General features: G+C 44.8%; 1 protein-coding gene across 2 annotated transcripts in view; it reads left to right on the forward strand.

The window, feature by feature from the left end:
* Positions 1–16,962, forward strand: part of PRKCB (protein kinase C beta) — a 325,998-nt gene that overhangs the window by 260,629 nt on the left and 48,407 nt on the right. For both annotated transcript variants that reach the window (XM_077907036.1, XM_077907037.1), the window contains exons 10-11: positions 1,552–1,725; positions 15,613–15,704. In XM_077907036.1, the coding sequence (XP_077763162.1) occupies positions 1,552–1,725; positions 15,613–15,704 (266 nt within the window). The remainder of the gene's footprint in view (positions 1–1,551; positions 1,726–15,612; positions 15,705–16,962) is intronic.

Genomic DNA, 16,962 nt, shown 5'->3' on the forward strand with positions numbered 1-16,962 from the left:
CTGCCTGGGGACTGAGCAAATGCCTGGCAGGTAGGATTCGCTCAGGTTGGCAGCCCTTATTTCTGTGGTGAGGCTGGAGGGGAGAAGTTGAGAACTGTCCTATGATAGTGGAAGTGTGCTCCAGGAACTTTCTTGCTAAGTGCTCTAAATTCCTGGGTCTGAATTGCCCATGGCCACCGTGGCTGTGATGAGAAAGGAGATGGTGCGGACAGGAGATGGGGTCTCTATGTGAGCCAGTGGGGTCAGCCTGGAAGCTTCCATGCAGTCAGACTCTTACCATTAGGATAAGACCTGCAAGGAGTGTGCCAAGCTGCTCTCCTGCCTCGAAGAGCCTCCTAGGCATCCTTCTCTCTGGCCTTAGGGCTCTGTTACATTCTGTGGTTCTCCAGCTGAGTCAGGTATGAACATTTTATTGGTTTGACCACCTAAACCCCTTGAGGACTTTTTCTGTAGCTCTGGCAAGTAGAGTGTTTAAAGGCAGAGACTTAGAATCAGTTGGACCAGAGTTCAAATCCTGCCCCTGTCTCTAACTGAATTTGCTGTGTGACAGGCTTCTGACCCCTCATGAGCCTCACTTTCCTATAAGATACGGTTCTTAAATGGTACCTACCTTCTTGCAGATTCTTATGCAAAGTATTGAAAAATAACAAATGAAAAATAAAACCACTACTTGACTGGCACATTGGGAAGTGCTCAGAAGTGCTCGGAAGTGTAGTGGTGATTGATGTAATCACCTGCCAAGTATCTGATGCGGTGCTTGCAATATATGCTTATATATGCTTATACATATATGCTTATTTCATTCTGATTGCTTCTTCCTCCAGGAAGCCTTCCCAGAAGCCCCTGAGGCCTGATCAGGTCTCATGCAATGTGGTACTGTCCTGTGCCTCTTCTAAAAGGCTTCTTGAGAATAGTCCCCGCTGGCCACTGTTGCATCTGACATAGTCACAACCAGTGAAAATAATGATCAGCATGCTGGGATGGTGCCCACAGCTGCCTGGAAAGAAGCCGCAGGATAACAGGAGAGGATGTTAAAATAGTACACTAATCATCCCTGTAATGAACATCTGAAGTCTTTTCTTCCTCTGGACTGCAGGGTCAGAGAACATGCCTGCCTACTTACGGCTCTATTCCCAGTGCTTAGGAGGCTCTTAATGAATATTAAATAATTGAGTGAATAAAGGAACAAGTGGCCCAAATTCAGTTTTATCAGGAAGTCACTCATTCCTTCATTCAACAAATATTTATCAAATGTCTACTACATACCAGGCACTGTTAACACCAGTGAACAACACAAGCAAAGGTACTTTCCCTCATGTGGTTTATATTCTAGCCCTGTTGATTGGGCATTGATGCATAGCCCAAAGGGATCAATATTTGTTGCTCTTGGAACACCGCCTGCTGATTGGGTTCAGCTATTCCAAGTGTGAGGTCTATAGAAAACGTCATGCATTGATTTGGTGTCCACAGTGGACATGTGGGCAGAGCATGGAGTGGATTGGAGTGATCTATGGCTTGCCCCCACCCTTACGGGCTTACTCTCTTTCCCAGGTCATGCTCTCAGAGCGAAAAGGCACAGATGAGCTCTATGCCGTGAAGATCCTGAAGAAAGATGTTGTGATCCAGGATGACGATGTGGAATGTACGATGGTGGAGAAACGGGTGCTCGCCCTGCCTGGGAAGCCACCCTTCCTGACCCAGCTCCATTCCTGCTTCCAGACCATGGTAACTCACCCAGGGGCCTGGCCATCCATCTCCAAGGCTTTCTGGGCTTTGACCAAAGCCATCCCAGCAGCACCCACCCCAATGAGACATCTGGACTCTTTCATTCTAGAGTCAGAAAGGTGTTATGCCCAGGGAGGCTGCTGAGAAGCTCTGAGGCTGCCACTGAGAAGCTCTCCCCTAGGCAGAAGCTGTTTCAACGAAGATAAAGGAACTCTGGTGATTGATTTAATAACCAACAGAGCAGGGCCTTTCAGACAGCCAGAGGTGACTTGGGGACGGGAACTGAGAACTTTTGGTCTCACAATATGAGATATCACAGCAGAGCTTACAGATGGGAACAAGTGGGAAGGGCCACAGGATATTTGTTTAGATGGTTACAGTCGGTCCTCCAGACCCTGCAGATCAATGCTCGGGTACATTCTACCTGCTGTGTGGACTTCCTTAAGGGAGGGGTTTCCTGAGAACACAGCCTTCAGAGGACCCCCAGGGAGGGGGCACCCAGTGCCCTAGGCAGGGGTTTGTAAGCACCAAGCAATGGCTTCCAGGAAGAGGAGGGGACGTTTGTGCACTATCTGCTATTAACTGTGATTCCAACTCTATCTGCCAGAGCAAAGCCATCCCTTTAAGTACCCTCTTACATTTTCTCTGTTCAAATTAGACCCTGGTCTTCATACCTAAGGAGGGGTGGCCGGCACCCACATGCAAGGAGGTACAAAGCTCATTCTTGCCTTTGTGGCTTCTGAGGGTCAGTGGCTCAGTGACTTAAAGATGCTTTTAGGGATTCTTTAAGATCATTCTGATTCTGTGCAGCTCTCACTATGCATGCTAATTTTAGAGCCCACCTCCTAGGTGAGATGGGACACTCTTGTATATTGCATTTAATTTAAAGCTTGAGACTTCCTCTCTCCTCCAACATCACCAAGTCCTGTGCTCAGTTAGATTCCACACTCCCAGCCTGGAGAGATCCAAAGCTGGGTTTAGGGTGGATTTTCTCAGTGCAGACCACACATTAAGCTTAGAACTGCCCTGTCAGAACAGGGCAGAGCTAGAACTTGGCTCCTTCCCTGTTCTCAGAAGTCTCCTAATACATTTTTGGGGTCAGAGGGACCTGGATTCAGATCCTGCCTCTGTCATTTACCACTGAGTGGCCTTGAGCCGATTGTAAAATCTCTCTGGCCTCAGTTTGCTCATCTGTAAAAGAGATGAGATAAAAGTCGCTACATCCAAGGTTGCTGTGAGGAGGAAATAAGTTTATATATGAGAAGCATTTGACACCATGCTTGGTGCCAGGTCGATGCTCAGTAGATGTTACTCATTTCACAGACATTCAGCATTAGTCTTGGCTTTGACCAAGTGTTTAGGTATAGAGCTGAGTAAGCTAGGTCCTGTTTTTGTGAAGTTTGTGGTCCTGGAGCAAAGGAAACAGACATGGGATAGTCACGAAACAATACAGTAAGGGATATGACAGCAGAATCCGGAGAAGCAAGTGGGTCCCCATACTGCTCCCTCATTGCCACTATGGTGTCTGCACTTGAGGTGGTAAAATGACTTTCTGGTGGAGTCAAAGTCTAATTCCCAGAGAGCCTCCCTACCGCAGGCCAACAAGGGAGGGCACATTTTAGGCAAGTGTGTATAGTATTACTATAGTATTACCTGCAGGGACTTGGTCCACCAGCCTCTTGTTGGGGTCTGCTGGGTGATGAGGGTCCTAGAACATCCTTTACTCCACTGCAGGCAGAAGAGCTGAGGATGTTTGCCAAAGTACAGCACATGCACCCCAGTGAAAAATGGCCCTAGGTGCGCAGGGTGCCTTTGGCCAGTGCATAGATTTTATTTTATTTTTTAAAGATTTTATTTATTTATGACAGACACACAGAAAGAGGCAGAGAGATAGACAGAGGGAGAAGGGAGAAAGAGGCTCCTCGTAGGGAGCCTGATGCTGGACTCGATCCTCAGACCGGGATCATGCCTTGCACCAAAGGCAGGCGCTCAACCCCTGAGCCACCCAGGTGCCCCTGGCCACTGCATAGATTTTAGATTACATTCACCTTTTAGTTCGCTTTTAAGTTCTTGAGTGCCTCAAGGGGAATGTTTCCATTTGGTGCCGGCACACCTGTACCATCTTTTTAACATTTCCCTTTTAACACAGAGTGAGTACCAGGCTTCAGGTTCCGAGCTTTGGCAGACACCAGTTTCTAGGTCATTGGTTTGCTTTTATTTTTTATAGATATATTTTTTTCTACAGATTTCTTCTATTTATGATAAGCATGGTAAAGTCTTTCAATTTTTAAAGTTTGAGGTATTATAAAACAAATACAGAAAACCACACAAAATAGATGTTTTAGTAATGAGTTATTATAAGGTTAAGTTACTCAGCCAAGCTGAGAAACAGAACTTTGGCAGCCACTCTGGAAGCTTCTTCACGTTCTAATCTCAATCTCCCAGCAAACAGTAGCTCGACTTCCTTGAGTGTCTTTACAGTTTTATCACTTGAGTCTTATCGTCTCTTAATACGATAGTTTAATCTTTCCCATTTTTAGAAACTGGCTGTGTCTTTTAAGCCTTTTAATACAGCAATTTCTCCCCCTCCATCCCTTCGTTTTATCTGTTCCTTTATCTGCTGAAGATCCTGGGCTGTTTGACCCGGAGTGTTTTCAGGCTGGATTTTGCTGATTGCACAATCGTAGGGCTCCTGCACATGTTTTCTCCTGTCCTCTGTGTTTTCCTGCAAATTGGCAGCTGGATCTAGACACTTGGCCAGACTCAGGTCTGATCCCTTGAGGAAGAATGTAGGAGAGGCATTCAAAGGCAGATAACGTCTCGTGTCCCTCTTTCTGTGCCGTTGGCAACCACTGATGCTCACTCTGTGCCTCGGCCCATTAGTGGGGATATCCTATCCTGCCTCTTCTTTTTCATTTATTAGTTGGAATGCCTCTAGGAAGACGGGCTGCCCCTCCTCAGGTGCCTGGTCCCAGTGGAACCATTCATATAGGAAAGGCAAGATAAATGATTGATTCTTCCTTGTTTTTGAACAGTTTGTCATGAATTGGCTCATGATAGTGCTCCAAAAGCGACTAACATTGGCTTCTAAAATAAAATTTTTGCCTAAAGGAAGAGAGTCAATCTAAAGAAGAATATTAAGTGAACAACAGGTCACATTCTACAGGGACTTGGCAGAGGTGGTGATGGGAATCCCAAAGCCAGAGTTTTAGGGAGTTGAGTGCTAAAGGTGCTCAAGAGGTAGAAGAAGCAGGACCAAACTAGATTCTCAACCCTTCTAGCCTCCTTCATTCCACATCCCCACATTGGGGGTCCCCAAGTTTACTTACTGGCATCAGTAGATCAAGAAGAGATCTTGTTCTCAAGCAAGAGGCTGGACCAAGTTGGAGTGCCATTTTCAATTTCAACTGAATGTTTTGAGAGTGGGGTATTGATCATGTGTGACTAATATTAACTCATTAATATACAATATCTTCATTGGTAGTTTACTGCTTTAAAAATGACAGAGTGGATTTGAGGTGATTCTTTTAATCTGGCACTCCCCCACTCACCTTTATTTCCATATGTTTTCTGGCATTAGACAGTAGGGGTGGGCTTTGCCTGGGAATTGTACAGTGTCCTGGGTCCCCTCATGGGGTGCCACATGCCGGTGAAGAGAGTCTGAGAGCCGAGGACACAGTTCAGTGGATTCGAGTCTTGTGTGCAGAAAGAAGCCCTGTGTTGGCAGCCCACCCATGGATGATTGTTTCCATGGGATGGGACAGATTGCCATCTTGTTGGTGCAGATCAGATGAAGTAGCTACCCTGTCTCTAAGGGTTGCGTTGTTTGGGGAAAATGTAACTTTCACTGTCAGGGTTGTGCTTGACTTGAGGAGATCCACTTGCTGCCCTGCCGGCAGAATCAGAGGTCACTGGGGACTAAGCACATGCTCCTCCCAACTCTCCTTCACTCAGTAGCACATAGTTTTATAAAGTACATATATTTTGATTTTACATAAATTAAATTTACCTCAAAGACACAATAATGCCTACTGTGCCTGAGGCACAGGGCTACACTCTTAAGCCACATGACAACCTGTAGATGGGTCCTGTCATCAACCCCATAGGATGAACGGATAGAGGCCACATAGTGAGTACATTTCAGGGCCAGGATTTGAATCCAGGCAGCCTGGCTCCCCAGAGCTCTACACTTAACTGCTGCAGTGTGAGGTATTTTGAGTGTGCTGAGTGTGACTCACAGGATTTCTAGTCCATCGAACACCCCTGGGGCAGAGCCTCCAGCAGCCAGCCTGTCTGAGCCCTGACCCCTTGCTCACCTCTCACCTGCTCAGTGATGCTCCTCAGCTTATCCCTCTCTGGTGAGGAGCCGACTCTCCATCCGAGCATCTACCATGTGTGGACTTTGAAAAACTTTCAAAGTTTTTCATTATTAGCCTTACCAGAAAAATCTTTTTTTTTAAAGATTTATTTATTCATGAGAGACACAGAGAGGCAGAGACATAGGCAGAGGGAGAAGCAGGCTCCCTGTGGGGAGCCCGATATGGAACTTGATCCCAGGACCCTGGGATCACGACCTGAGCCAAAGGCAGATATGGAACCACTGAGCCACCCAGGTGCCCCGCACCAGAAAAAATCTTGCACTGGAAAGGATTATCTATCATCTCACATTGTAGAACAGCTGAGGTTCTGGGATATGGGGTAGTTTTCCGTAGACACAGCACAGGGTCCCAGGCCTGCTGAACTCAGAGCCCAGGCTTTTGCTAATACATTAGGGTGAGTTGCCACCTAACAGGGACCATAGACACAGCAACGAGAAACAGCAGCTAGCATTGTGAGCACCTCAGGGTGGCTTGGGCATGTACTCGGCACTCCGTACCTACTCTCCCATTGTACCCTCCCAGCACCTCCCCTGGTAGATACTACTACTTTCCCTGCTTTATAGATGAGGATACTGGTAATCAGAGATGTTAAGTAACTCATGCACTGTCATACGGTAGGTAAGTGGCGGCACTGGGATTTTTTCTGCAGGTCTCCAGAACCCCAGCCTTGCTCTCCTGCCCCTGCCTGAACTCCAGGTTTCCTTTTTCTAGTTTATAAGTCATTTCCACTTTTCACAATTACATCCAGTTTTCACAAGAACACTGTAAGCAAGTGCTATTCACATTTTGGCACAAAGGAAATCAAACCTCAAAGGCTAGTATATGGTTGATAAGTGGTGGGTTTCCCCAGTGCCCCTTCACGGTGTACTTTCTGCTATGAAACGGTCACGTATGCACCCCGCAAGGATATTGCAATGGTTGGAAAGGTTTATGGTGGCAGTGATTTTAAAATGCAGGGAGCACTGCATGTATATGAGGCAAACCATTGCTGGCATGGCTCAGGTGAGCAGGAGGGTGACATACTCCTTTTTGAGGATGGCCCATAGAGGTGGTCATCTGGCTCATGCTCACCTTCTAGAATTGCATGCCTTCTGGCCCCTTGATTGGTACCGCCCAGGAGGAGGCAGGCTGGGCCGGAATAGGCCATGTCTCTGAAGCCAGCATCCCTAAAAGTCAGATCACTCCTGCCAGTATATACAGGATACTAATGCTTATTGATTCTGTCAGCAAATATTTATTTGCTGAAATAAACGTGTCAGGACCCAGCTGCATCCTTGTGAGGGGTATGTCGGTGAACAAAAGAGATAAAGCCCCCGTTCCTTTAGAATTTACATTCCAGTGGGGGAGACAGATAATAAACCACATAAAATAATGGGGATGTAGAGATGGAGGGATTGGGTCGGAGAGATGCTATTTTTGAGAGGATGATCAAAGAAAAGTCATTCTGATAAGGATGACATTTGAGCGGAGACCAGAGCAAATGAGGGAGGGAGGCATTTGGATATCTGAAGGCAAAGTGTTCTAGACAGGAGGAAGAGTGAGTGTAAGTGCCCGAGGCGGGAACATGCTCAGCGTGTTTGAGGAGCAGAGAGGAGGCCAGTGTAGCCCGAGTGGATTGTCATTTCGTATTTTGTGACCCAGAATTCCTTTATGAATCAGCTACTTTTTCAAAGTGACAAATCTAGTCGAACATGCCGCAAATTTGATATGTTTATCTTGCTCGCAACTTCAAATTTTAAAGATGAAAGATCCTTAATAGAATTTTAAAAATTCTGAAGGTGGCCAAAATAGATAAAAGGGAAAAAGACACCCACCAATATGCAAAACAACTTTTGTCATTTTGAGAATGATGCAAGTTTCATTTCAAAAAACTTACTTAGAAAAGCAAAGTTCCATCGGAAGCATTCTCAAAAAATTGGATTAAGAGAATCTCTGACAAATATACATGCGTGGCACCACGTTAACTGAAAATGAAAGGTATTAAATTTTATTTAAGAGGTTATTCTAAATGTGTTAATACTGAATGTGCACATGGAAAAGAATCCGAAAGAGACAAATCAAAGCACTGATTTACAGAGGGGTCTGTAGATGATGGTTTTCATTTTGAATTTATGTTATTTCAGAAATGTCTGTAATAAAACAGGTTAAAAGTGTTGAATGTGCCACAAGATGGCCAAAGTTAATACCCAGGAGTAAAAGTGTAAAAGTGTAAAAGGCACCAGAAAGGAGTTGAATTTTAAAAATTGCTCATTAGATGAACTGGGGTTTAGGCAAAGTGTTCTAGAAGCATAAAGGGATGAGCATGAGCACCTCAGTCAGATAAATCTGGGTCTGTGGTTATTGGCTGTGTGACCTCTAGAAAATCACTTAACAGCTCTGAATATTGATTTCATCATCTTTAAAGTAAGCATAATCAATGAGGGTTTGGAAAGATGATGTACAGTGTGCAGAATAAACAATAGATAAAGGCTACCTGCACTAATAGAGCTGGGTTTGAGGGACACCTTGCTCATGGACACAAAAGGATTATATTCCCTCTAGTCCTTTTGCAGTTTTTCCCAGGGACAATTGTCAGCCTGGCACATTCATGCAATTTCCCAACTGCCAGTGGGCACAGGCAGTTACGTCTCCTTAGCAAAACATCTATTTTAAATGTTTTCTTTTCAATTGAACATATGCACTTCTTTTTTTTTTTTAAATAGAATTAGATTTTATGAGTCATTGAAGGACAGAAGTTACTTCCTCCCCAAATTTGCTGTCGTGGTCCAGCAAGAACTCTGTTGCAAGGCATGCTGGGAAGGGCGTCAACCCAGAATGCACACGGGGACAGGGAGGGGAAGGAGGATGATTCCACTTGAAGAGCTGGCACCTGATGGTGTGTCCATCAAGCACCGAGAGCATCCGAGGGGTCCTGGTAACTCAGGATTGGCTCAGGGTTGGCAGCAGTATCCAAGGATATGGTTTGATGTAAGGGCGTTGCTGTAGGAAGCTCTGGCAGTACTCTTGGTCGGCAATGGTTGGGTTGCAAGAAACAGAAAACCTCCTCCTCCAAACTATCACATGCTTAAAAAAGAGAGAAACAGAGAGAATTTTATTGGAAGGAAACAACCCAAAGGCAAAGATGTACCTGAGCCTCATGAAGAACTAGAACTTCAAAGCTTTCTAGAAGAGATCTCTTGTTCCTTTCTCCTTGTTTTCTTTGTCTCTTCCTGATCATAGCTTTCCTAGCCCCTTGCAGGTTGCCTATCTGCCAAAGTCCCTGAATACTAATTCATACTCATTGGAAAGAGAATCTGATTGGTTCAGCACAGACAGATGTTTGATTCCTGGCCCAGTCTGCTGGTAGTTGGCTGCTACTAACGCAACTGGAACCTTTAAGAAGGGGTTGTGTGTACAGGGAAGGGATCATTGGTGCTTGAGTCAAGTGGGAGATGCCATCCTGAGTGCCAGGAAACCAACCGGGTTGGAGCAGGACATAGCCTGCCACCAGTGGTACAAACATGGCATTGAGTGCCTCCAAGGAGAGGAAGCTGATGAGAGCTTCACAGGTGTCAGGGCTGTAGGCAACTGAAGCGTCTGAGGATCCTGAGATCAGGAAAGGACTCCGGAATGCAACCCAGGCATATAAAGTGGGCGTGAGTAGGAAGAGACACGGCGTGGTTCTCTCCGCTTCTTAATGGTGGCCTTTGCACATTCATTTAACAATTAAAAGTCTGTAAATCCAAGCAAGAGGAGAGATGGTCCTAAGCCCTTGAGAACTTCTCTCTACATGTGGAAGGGCTTGGAAAGCTGGAAAAAAGAAGCTAGAGGGGCCTCCATTGCTTGATTCTGATAGTGAATCTAAGGCTAGAGGATACAGAGGAAAGACAAATTGTGTGTGATTCATGTCCTTGACCACATGCTTACTTGAGAGAGGCTCTGAGTTTGCATGGATGCGACATTCATCATCTGATATATCTTTGCAAAACCTTGTGACAGAGAAGCTATTATTACCCCTTTCAGAAGGCAGGGAAGGTTTAGTATCTGTTGCATGGTCTCAGAGTGGGGAAATGGTATATCCGGGACTTAAACCCAGAACTAGTGCATGCTATAGCTAGGGCTCGTCACCACAGCACTGTACGGTTTCTCGAGAGGAGCAGGTGCACCTGAGCAAAGAGAAACAACTTACAGATGGAATTAATTCATTGGCCCACTTAGAAAATCATTAAAGATCGTCAATAGGTAAATGCTTACTAAAACTCTCTTGAAAGCCTGGGTGCATGCTGTTAGAGTTGCCCACATCTTTGATCTTCTCTGTCTTATTGAAAGTATCTTATTAAAAGTGGCAGGCATCCCCCCGGCAGTCACATGGGCAGCATGTTACATCCCACTTTCAGCTGTCTTGGAGAAAGAATGATGATTTCTGTGAATTCTCTGCCCAACCCTGGGCCCCCCAGATAAATTCGGCACATGCCTTGCAGTTGCTGCTTTAAATCAAACGACTCTTACACTCTCGGTCCAGATGTGAGACAGCCTACCCAACCATTCCCATGATGCGGTGTGACAGGCAGACAGACATCTAGTTTGATTTACTTACTGATTGAATATGGGAAATAAAGGGCAAAGGAAATTTAAAATTAACCAAAGTCGTTTCGTGCTGAGGGGACAAGGGCCTCCTGTAACGAAAAATAACACCAATAACAATGACAATTTGGGAAAAACACTTTGAAAGTTGAGCAGACTGGCTAGGTTGAAGAGAAAGATGGTGAGCTTGCCTTTCTGAGCTTTTAATTGGAGTTGACAGTGGAACACCCACGTAGAAACGTCCTGTAGCCAGCTGGAGCTGACTGGGAGCTCAGGAGAAAGAAAGAGGATGGAAATATAAGTCAGGATGCACCAACCCAGAGAGATGAGGGTTGAAGTTTCAAGCTGTGACATGTCCTCTTTGGAAAATTGCACAAGTAGGAGATTCTCGATACGCAGTACATGCTTTCTGATTTTCACATAGTAGAGTACAGCAGATCCTAATCGAAAACTATTGCATGTGACCAGAAGAAAGATCTTTTGAGACCTTGAAATAATTTTATTGGAAGAGCAGGGAACATGGGACACCCTGGTAGCTCAGTCAGAAGAGTGTGCACACGACTCTTGATCTCAGGGTTGTGAGTTTGAGCCCCACACTGAGTGTAGAGATTACTAAAATAATAATAATAATAATAATAATAATAATAATAATAATAATAATAATAAATTTTAAAAATAAAAGATAAGTGGGGAGCAAAGTCAAATTTCAGGACACTACGGGGGGCATAATTATGTAAGCATCGGAGGCAGTGGGTGAGGGCCATTTAACTAGCTGACGCCCCCAGAGCTCTCTTTGCGCCTGTCACGCAATTTTTCTTGTCACATTTTATTTTAGATTATGGCTCGAGTTAACTGCATGTTTGTTTTCACAAAGACTCTGAATTCTCTGAGGGCAAGGCCTGTATCTTATTCACCATTTTAATCCCTTTAACACCTAATACATGGCTTGCAAGAATAAATGTGCAACGGAAGTTCTAAAATTCACTTTGCTTAAGCTTGGCTCTAGATGAACCCCCGGCAGCGTTTTTCAAATTTTGATGTTCCTTACTTTAGAGCTACACTTGGTGGTACGCGGACAAGCTGCATTTGTTTTAAAAATAAGTCAGTTGAGGGATCGATGTAGCACAGCCAGACTGGATATAGCGTAGAGTTGATAGACTCCAGATATGCATCTATTTTTTTTGCAGACAATGAGTTTCCATCTATGTCTTGAGTATGAAGTTAAAAAAATTTTTTTAAAGATTTTATTTATTTATTCATGAGAGACACAGAGAGAGAGGCAGAGACATAGGCAGAGGGAGAAGCAGGCTCCGCCCTGCCAGAGAGCCCGATGTGGGACTGGATCCCAGGACCCCAGGATCACAACCTGAGCCGAAGGCTCACCCACTGAGCCACCCAGGAGTCCCTAGAGTTTTAAAATTTTTAAACCATGCGTTCAAGTGACAAAGTGAGTTAATGGAAATATTTTTTAAATAGGTAAATTTTTAGTAGATGAGGTGGACAGAGAGTAAAATCTTGAAGCTGGCATATAAGAAAACCAAAGTTTAAAGTTTGATGGTTTTATGCAGCCGATCGTAATCTGGTCCTACCCTACCTTGCTCCCTGCTCCTTTGTAACTCCACGCGCTCTGCTCTCCCTCTCAGCAGTAATAGCCATAAAACCAGGAGCTTCAAGGACTGGTTATGTTTTTCAAAATACACATTAAATATAAACACAAAAGTAAGAAAATAAAGCCAGACACCTCCATATGCATATTCCACCTCAAGTTATCTCGCACTACATTTCGGGAAACCTTGCTGTTTGGAAACTTCTCCGGGTCTCCCCACTCATCTGGGGAATCCTTAACATCAGACACCATGGATTATTCACAGCAGCATCTCTGGCAGCAGAATAATGCCTGGCATAGAGGGGGCATCATTAAGTGTTTGTTCGGAAAATTGAAGGAGAGCAGGATGCCAACTGCAGTGTTTAACATGAAGTGCCGGTGTGCCCAAAGCCAGACTCAGTACAGTTCAAAGATGATGGATCTCAGGATTTCCCCACAGACAGTTCCTGGTAGAAACAAACCACACAACGTGGCATTATCTTCCGTGGCGCTCTCCCTGATGTTGGGATTCTAACTAATGAGTTTGGGGGACAAGCTGAGTTCTTCCAAGCAGAAAGCAAGCAAGCGAAATCTCTCCCTCACTTACTTTTCTCTCTGTGGCCAATGCCATCTGCTAGTTTTAAAAATAATTTTTAAAAGCAAGTGTTTTGGTTCCCTTCAACGTGCCGCAAAGACAGATGCTATTTTTAAGGCTTGTTTTCTATCCAAAAAACCCCAAAGAACCAGGGGCTGGGTGTCGGCAGTTCTGGCTGTCTCCGCTCTGCCACTAACTTGTACGTGACCTTTTTTTTTTGCAAATCTCATATGCCTTGGACACTGAGAAACAGAAGTGATAACTCTGCCCCCCTCTGCCTCTCATTATAGACGTCATACGGGTGAAGGAGCATCAGTCTGAGAAGGTCCCTTGACTTTTCAAAAACAACTGATTAACCTGTACTTCTCCCCCTGTGACCTGCCAGCTTCTGTCTTGCTGTGTGGCTGGAGCTCTTCATCCCTCCTCTCCTGTCCTGGTCTGGAAACTCTTAGAGGGGAGGACACACCCACACATCCTACAATGTCTAGCTCAGGGAGCACCTGGGTAGCTCAGTGGTTGAGCATCTGCCTTGGGCTCAGGTCGTGATCCCGGGATCTGGGATCAAGTACTGCATCAGGCTCCCCCCGGGAGCCTGCTTCTCCCTCTGCCTATGTCTCTCTCGAATAAATAAAATCTTTAAAAACAAAACAAAACAAAAAAAAACAATGTTTAGCTCAGAACCTTACCCACGAGGCAGCCTGATAAGAGTGTAGGCTCTGGAACAGACCTGCCTGGGCTCAGATCCCAGCTCTGCTGCTCAACAGCTGAGTGACCCTCAGTATGCTACTTATCCTTTTACAGGCTTTGATTTTCATGTCTTTAAAAGGGGGAGTGTGGAAAAATAAAAATGAAAAATAAAATAAAATAAAATAAAATAAAATAAAAAATAAAAGGGGGAGCGTGGTAATACTGTTGGGCTGTTTAGAGAGCTAAGTGAGACAAAATATAAACACGGTTGGCTCAGTCACATAATAAATGTTCACAAGGGTAGCTTTATTTCATAAAAGGTATCATTCCAGTTATTAGACACTCAATCCACATTGGACAAATGCATCTGTGTAAGATAAAAAGTTCCGTGCACTACAAAAAAGATTTTGTTAATGGTGGATGAAACATTTGTGATAGGGCCAACATCATGTTAGAGTACTTTTCATGGGTCGTCTTGGTTCTCTCTGGGTTCCTAGTCTCAACTTTGCAAATTTGAACAGCAAACCTCCTTTTACATTGTGACCCGGCCACATCAACCTGTAAATATAACCAAAACACACATTTCACAAAATAACACCTATGGGTACTCTGTGTGGGGTGTGCTGATAATTTCCATTCTGTTCTCTTTGATTTTTTTATTAAGTGGATCATGTGGCACCAAGGAGTGACTTGACCCAAGTGGAAGTCTCTAAGAAGAGGTGAAGCCATTTGTTCATTTAGCAGAAGCTTCTTGTTGGAAGGAGAGTGGGCAAATCTCATGGAAGCATTCCCCAAGGACCATAACACTCGTGTGTCTCACTGGGTTCAGTTATTACTATTATTATTATTAATCTCCATTTCACAGATGAGGAGACCCAGATGTTTAATAACCTTTCCAAATCATCCAGCTCTCAGGAAGCAAAGCTTGGTTCCAAATAAAGTCTGCTTGGCACCATTCTCTGGGCACCTACTATGTTTTAGTCATGGAACAGATATAGGGCTTACATAGCTGAGCAGAATATAACCCCTGCCTATGAGAGAGTTCACATCTCCCTTGAAAACATGTTTAAAGAATTCCCTGAATGGGGTGTAGATTTCTTTTTCTGGTCCCAATTCTCTTTTTTCTGGATATGCCCTCCGAGGCCACTATTTCTCAAATTCTCATAATTCGTTCTCCCCATAGTCACTATGTCAGTTATCTACTACAATACCTCAAACCTCAGTGCCTTAAAACTACAATAAACATTTACTATCTCTCAGTTTCTGCAGGGCAGAAACTCATGAGTGGCTAAGCTGGGTGGTAGTTCTAGCTTGGAAGTCTCACATGACAATGGTCAAGTTGTCAGCCAGGACTGCAGTCATCAGAAGGCTTCACTGGGGCTGGAGTGTCTAGTCCCAAGGTGGCTCCCTCCTGTAGCTGGGGAGTTGTGGCTGGCTATTGGCAGGAAGCCCTGTTTTTTTTTTGCCAGATGTACCTTCTTATGGTGCTGCTTGAGCATTCCCATGACATGGCGGCCAGCTTCCCCCAAACAAGCGATCCAAGAGAGAGCAAATTGGAAGCTGCAGTATCTTTTGTGACCTAGTCATGGAAATCACACACTGTCATTTTTACAGTATTCTACTGGTTATGCAAGTCAGTCCTCTTCCTCATGGGAAGAGGCTACACAAGGATGTGAATACCAGGCGGTGAAAATCATGAAGGGGCATCATGGAAGCTGATTACCTCAGTTATCTATTATCTGTAATATGATCTATGTATTTATTTTCCGTTCTTTATTACAATTAGCTTTATCCTAAACAATAATCTCCACGAAGTCACAATATTAATGTGCTAATTATATTTTCCAGTACCAACAAATACAACTTTACGGTTATTAATTAAAAAAAAAAAAAACTGTGCCCAGTTGCATGCTTTCAGTGGCACAAATATTACACTTGGGGAAATAATGGGCTTGGCAAATAGGCACCTGTCACAGAGTCCTGGGGGTTTCAAGCATAAATCCCAGCTATTTCCGGCTTTCCTTTTGGAACCTGAGAAATACAGGATGTTGATGTTGCTGTTTGCTATCTTCTCCTAGGACCGCCTGTACTTTGTTATGGAGTATGTGAACGGGGGTGACCTCATGTACCACATCCAACAAGTTGGCCGGTTTAAGGAGCCTCATGCTGTGTAAGTACAAACTTGTGCTGTGCCTTTCCCTTGGGTTCTTAGGTGGGGCATGAGGAACCTTGGGTTTTCAGCTGGATAGGGATTGTTAACACCTTGAGCTGCTGCTTCATGAGAAATGTATGGCCAGGGATAAAGGTATTTTGCTTGATATGGGATACTTCTTTCTTTCTTTCCTGACACGAGCTAAGAACTTGAGGCTTGAAAAACTATAGCTCTTTCTTTATCTCTGATTTTTGCCCCTTGACTCCTAAGGAAGGGCCTCCTGGATTCCTTGGGCGGGGGTGGGGGGCTAGGAGGTGGGGGTGTGTGCATGATAGGTTTTGTTTATTCATTTGACAGTCTTCCTGCAGAGTATACTATGGGCCAGGCCCAGAGAACTTGTAGAAACTTGCTCAAGATCACAGAGCCAGTGTGAGACAGATCCACATTCTGACCCAGATTTTTGCTCTTGTGCTCTGCCCTACGCCACTCACCTCTTAGATGCCCTCATTCCTGGGGGATGAGGGATCAAGTTGCCTTGTGGCTGTGCCCTATGGCTCCTGGGTAAGGAGATGGATTCGGGTGTTTGGAAATGTGTTTCTCCTGCTGAGTCCATTCTGTCCCTGTCAGTCCCCAAGGCAGCCAGTCATTTCTTTTGGGAACACGGATCTCATCATGTCCCTCCCCTGCTGTTGGTGAACAAGAACAGCAAGTCATAGGATTAGCAGAGATAACCTCTCCTGGGTGGTCAGCTAGATCTTATTGTCCTTCTAGAACGCCTCCCAGGGTTCACCATGGGCCCATCTAGTCACTCCAGAGGCTTGCTGACTCCTTGTCAGTACTACTTTGCCCCCTCCCGTCCCACATGTTAAGGTGATAAGCACTGTCTTCTGGAAGGGTTTGCATTCTCATGCTTCCAGATGGTGCCATGCCTAGATCATTTATCAGTCTTTTAAGGCATTCAGCATAATAATGGGGCCATGGGCTTGGTTTTCCTTTTACTTCTAACACCTGATTGACCACTGACCCTCATCCCCTTATCACACAAAACAGTCAGGACACTTAACATAGTTCCCTAAAGCCCTGCCTAACCCTGTGGTATAACTGGGGCTTTCTGATTCTCTCCAAATCTCCTTCCCTCTGGGCCTCCGTTAAGAGCTTACCGGTTAGGCAGGTGCTGAGCCATTCATTAATGATATAAGTTGGCCAAGGTCTTTTCTGTCACTGAGCCTCAATGCCTCCTTTAAGGGACAGGGAGGTAATCATAGGACCTACCTCC

The sequence above is a fragment of the Canis aureus genome, chromosome 8, assembly GCF_053574225.1.
Source record: "Canis aureus isolate CA01 chromosome 8, VMU_Caureus_v.1.0, whole genome shotgun sequence".
Taxonomy (NCBI): domain Eukaryota; kingdom Metazoa; phylum Chordata; class Mammalia; order Carnivora; family Canidae; genus Canis; species Canis aureus.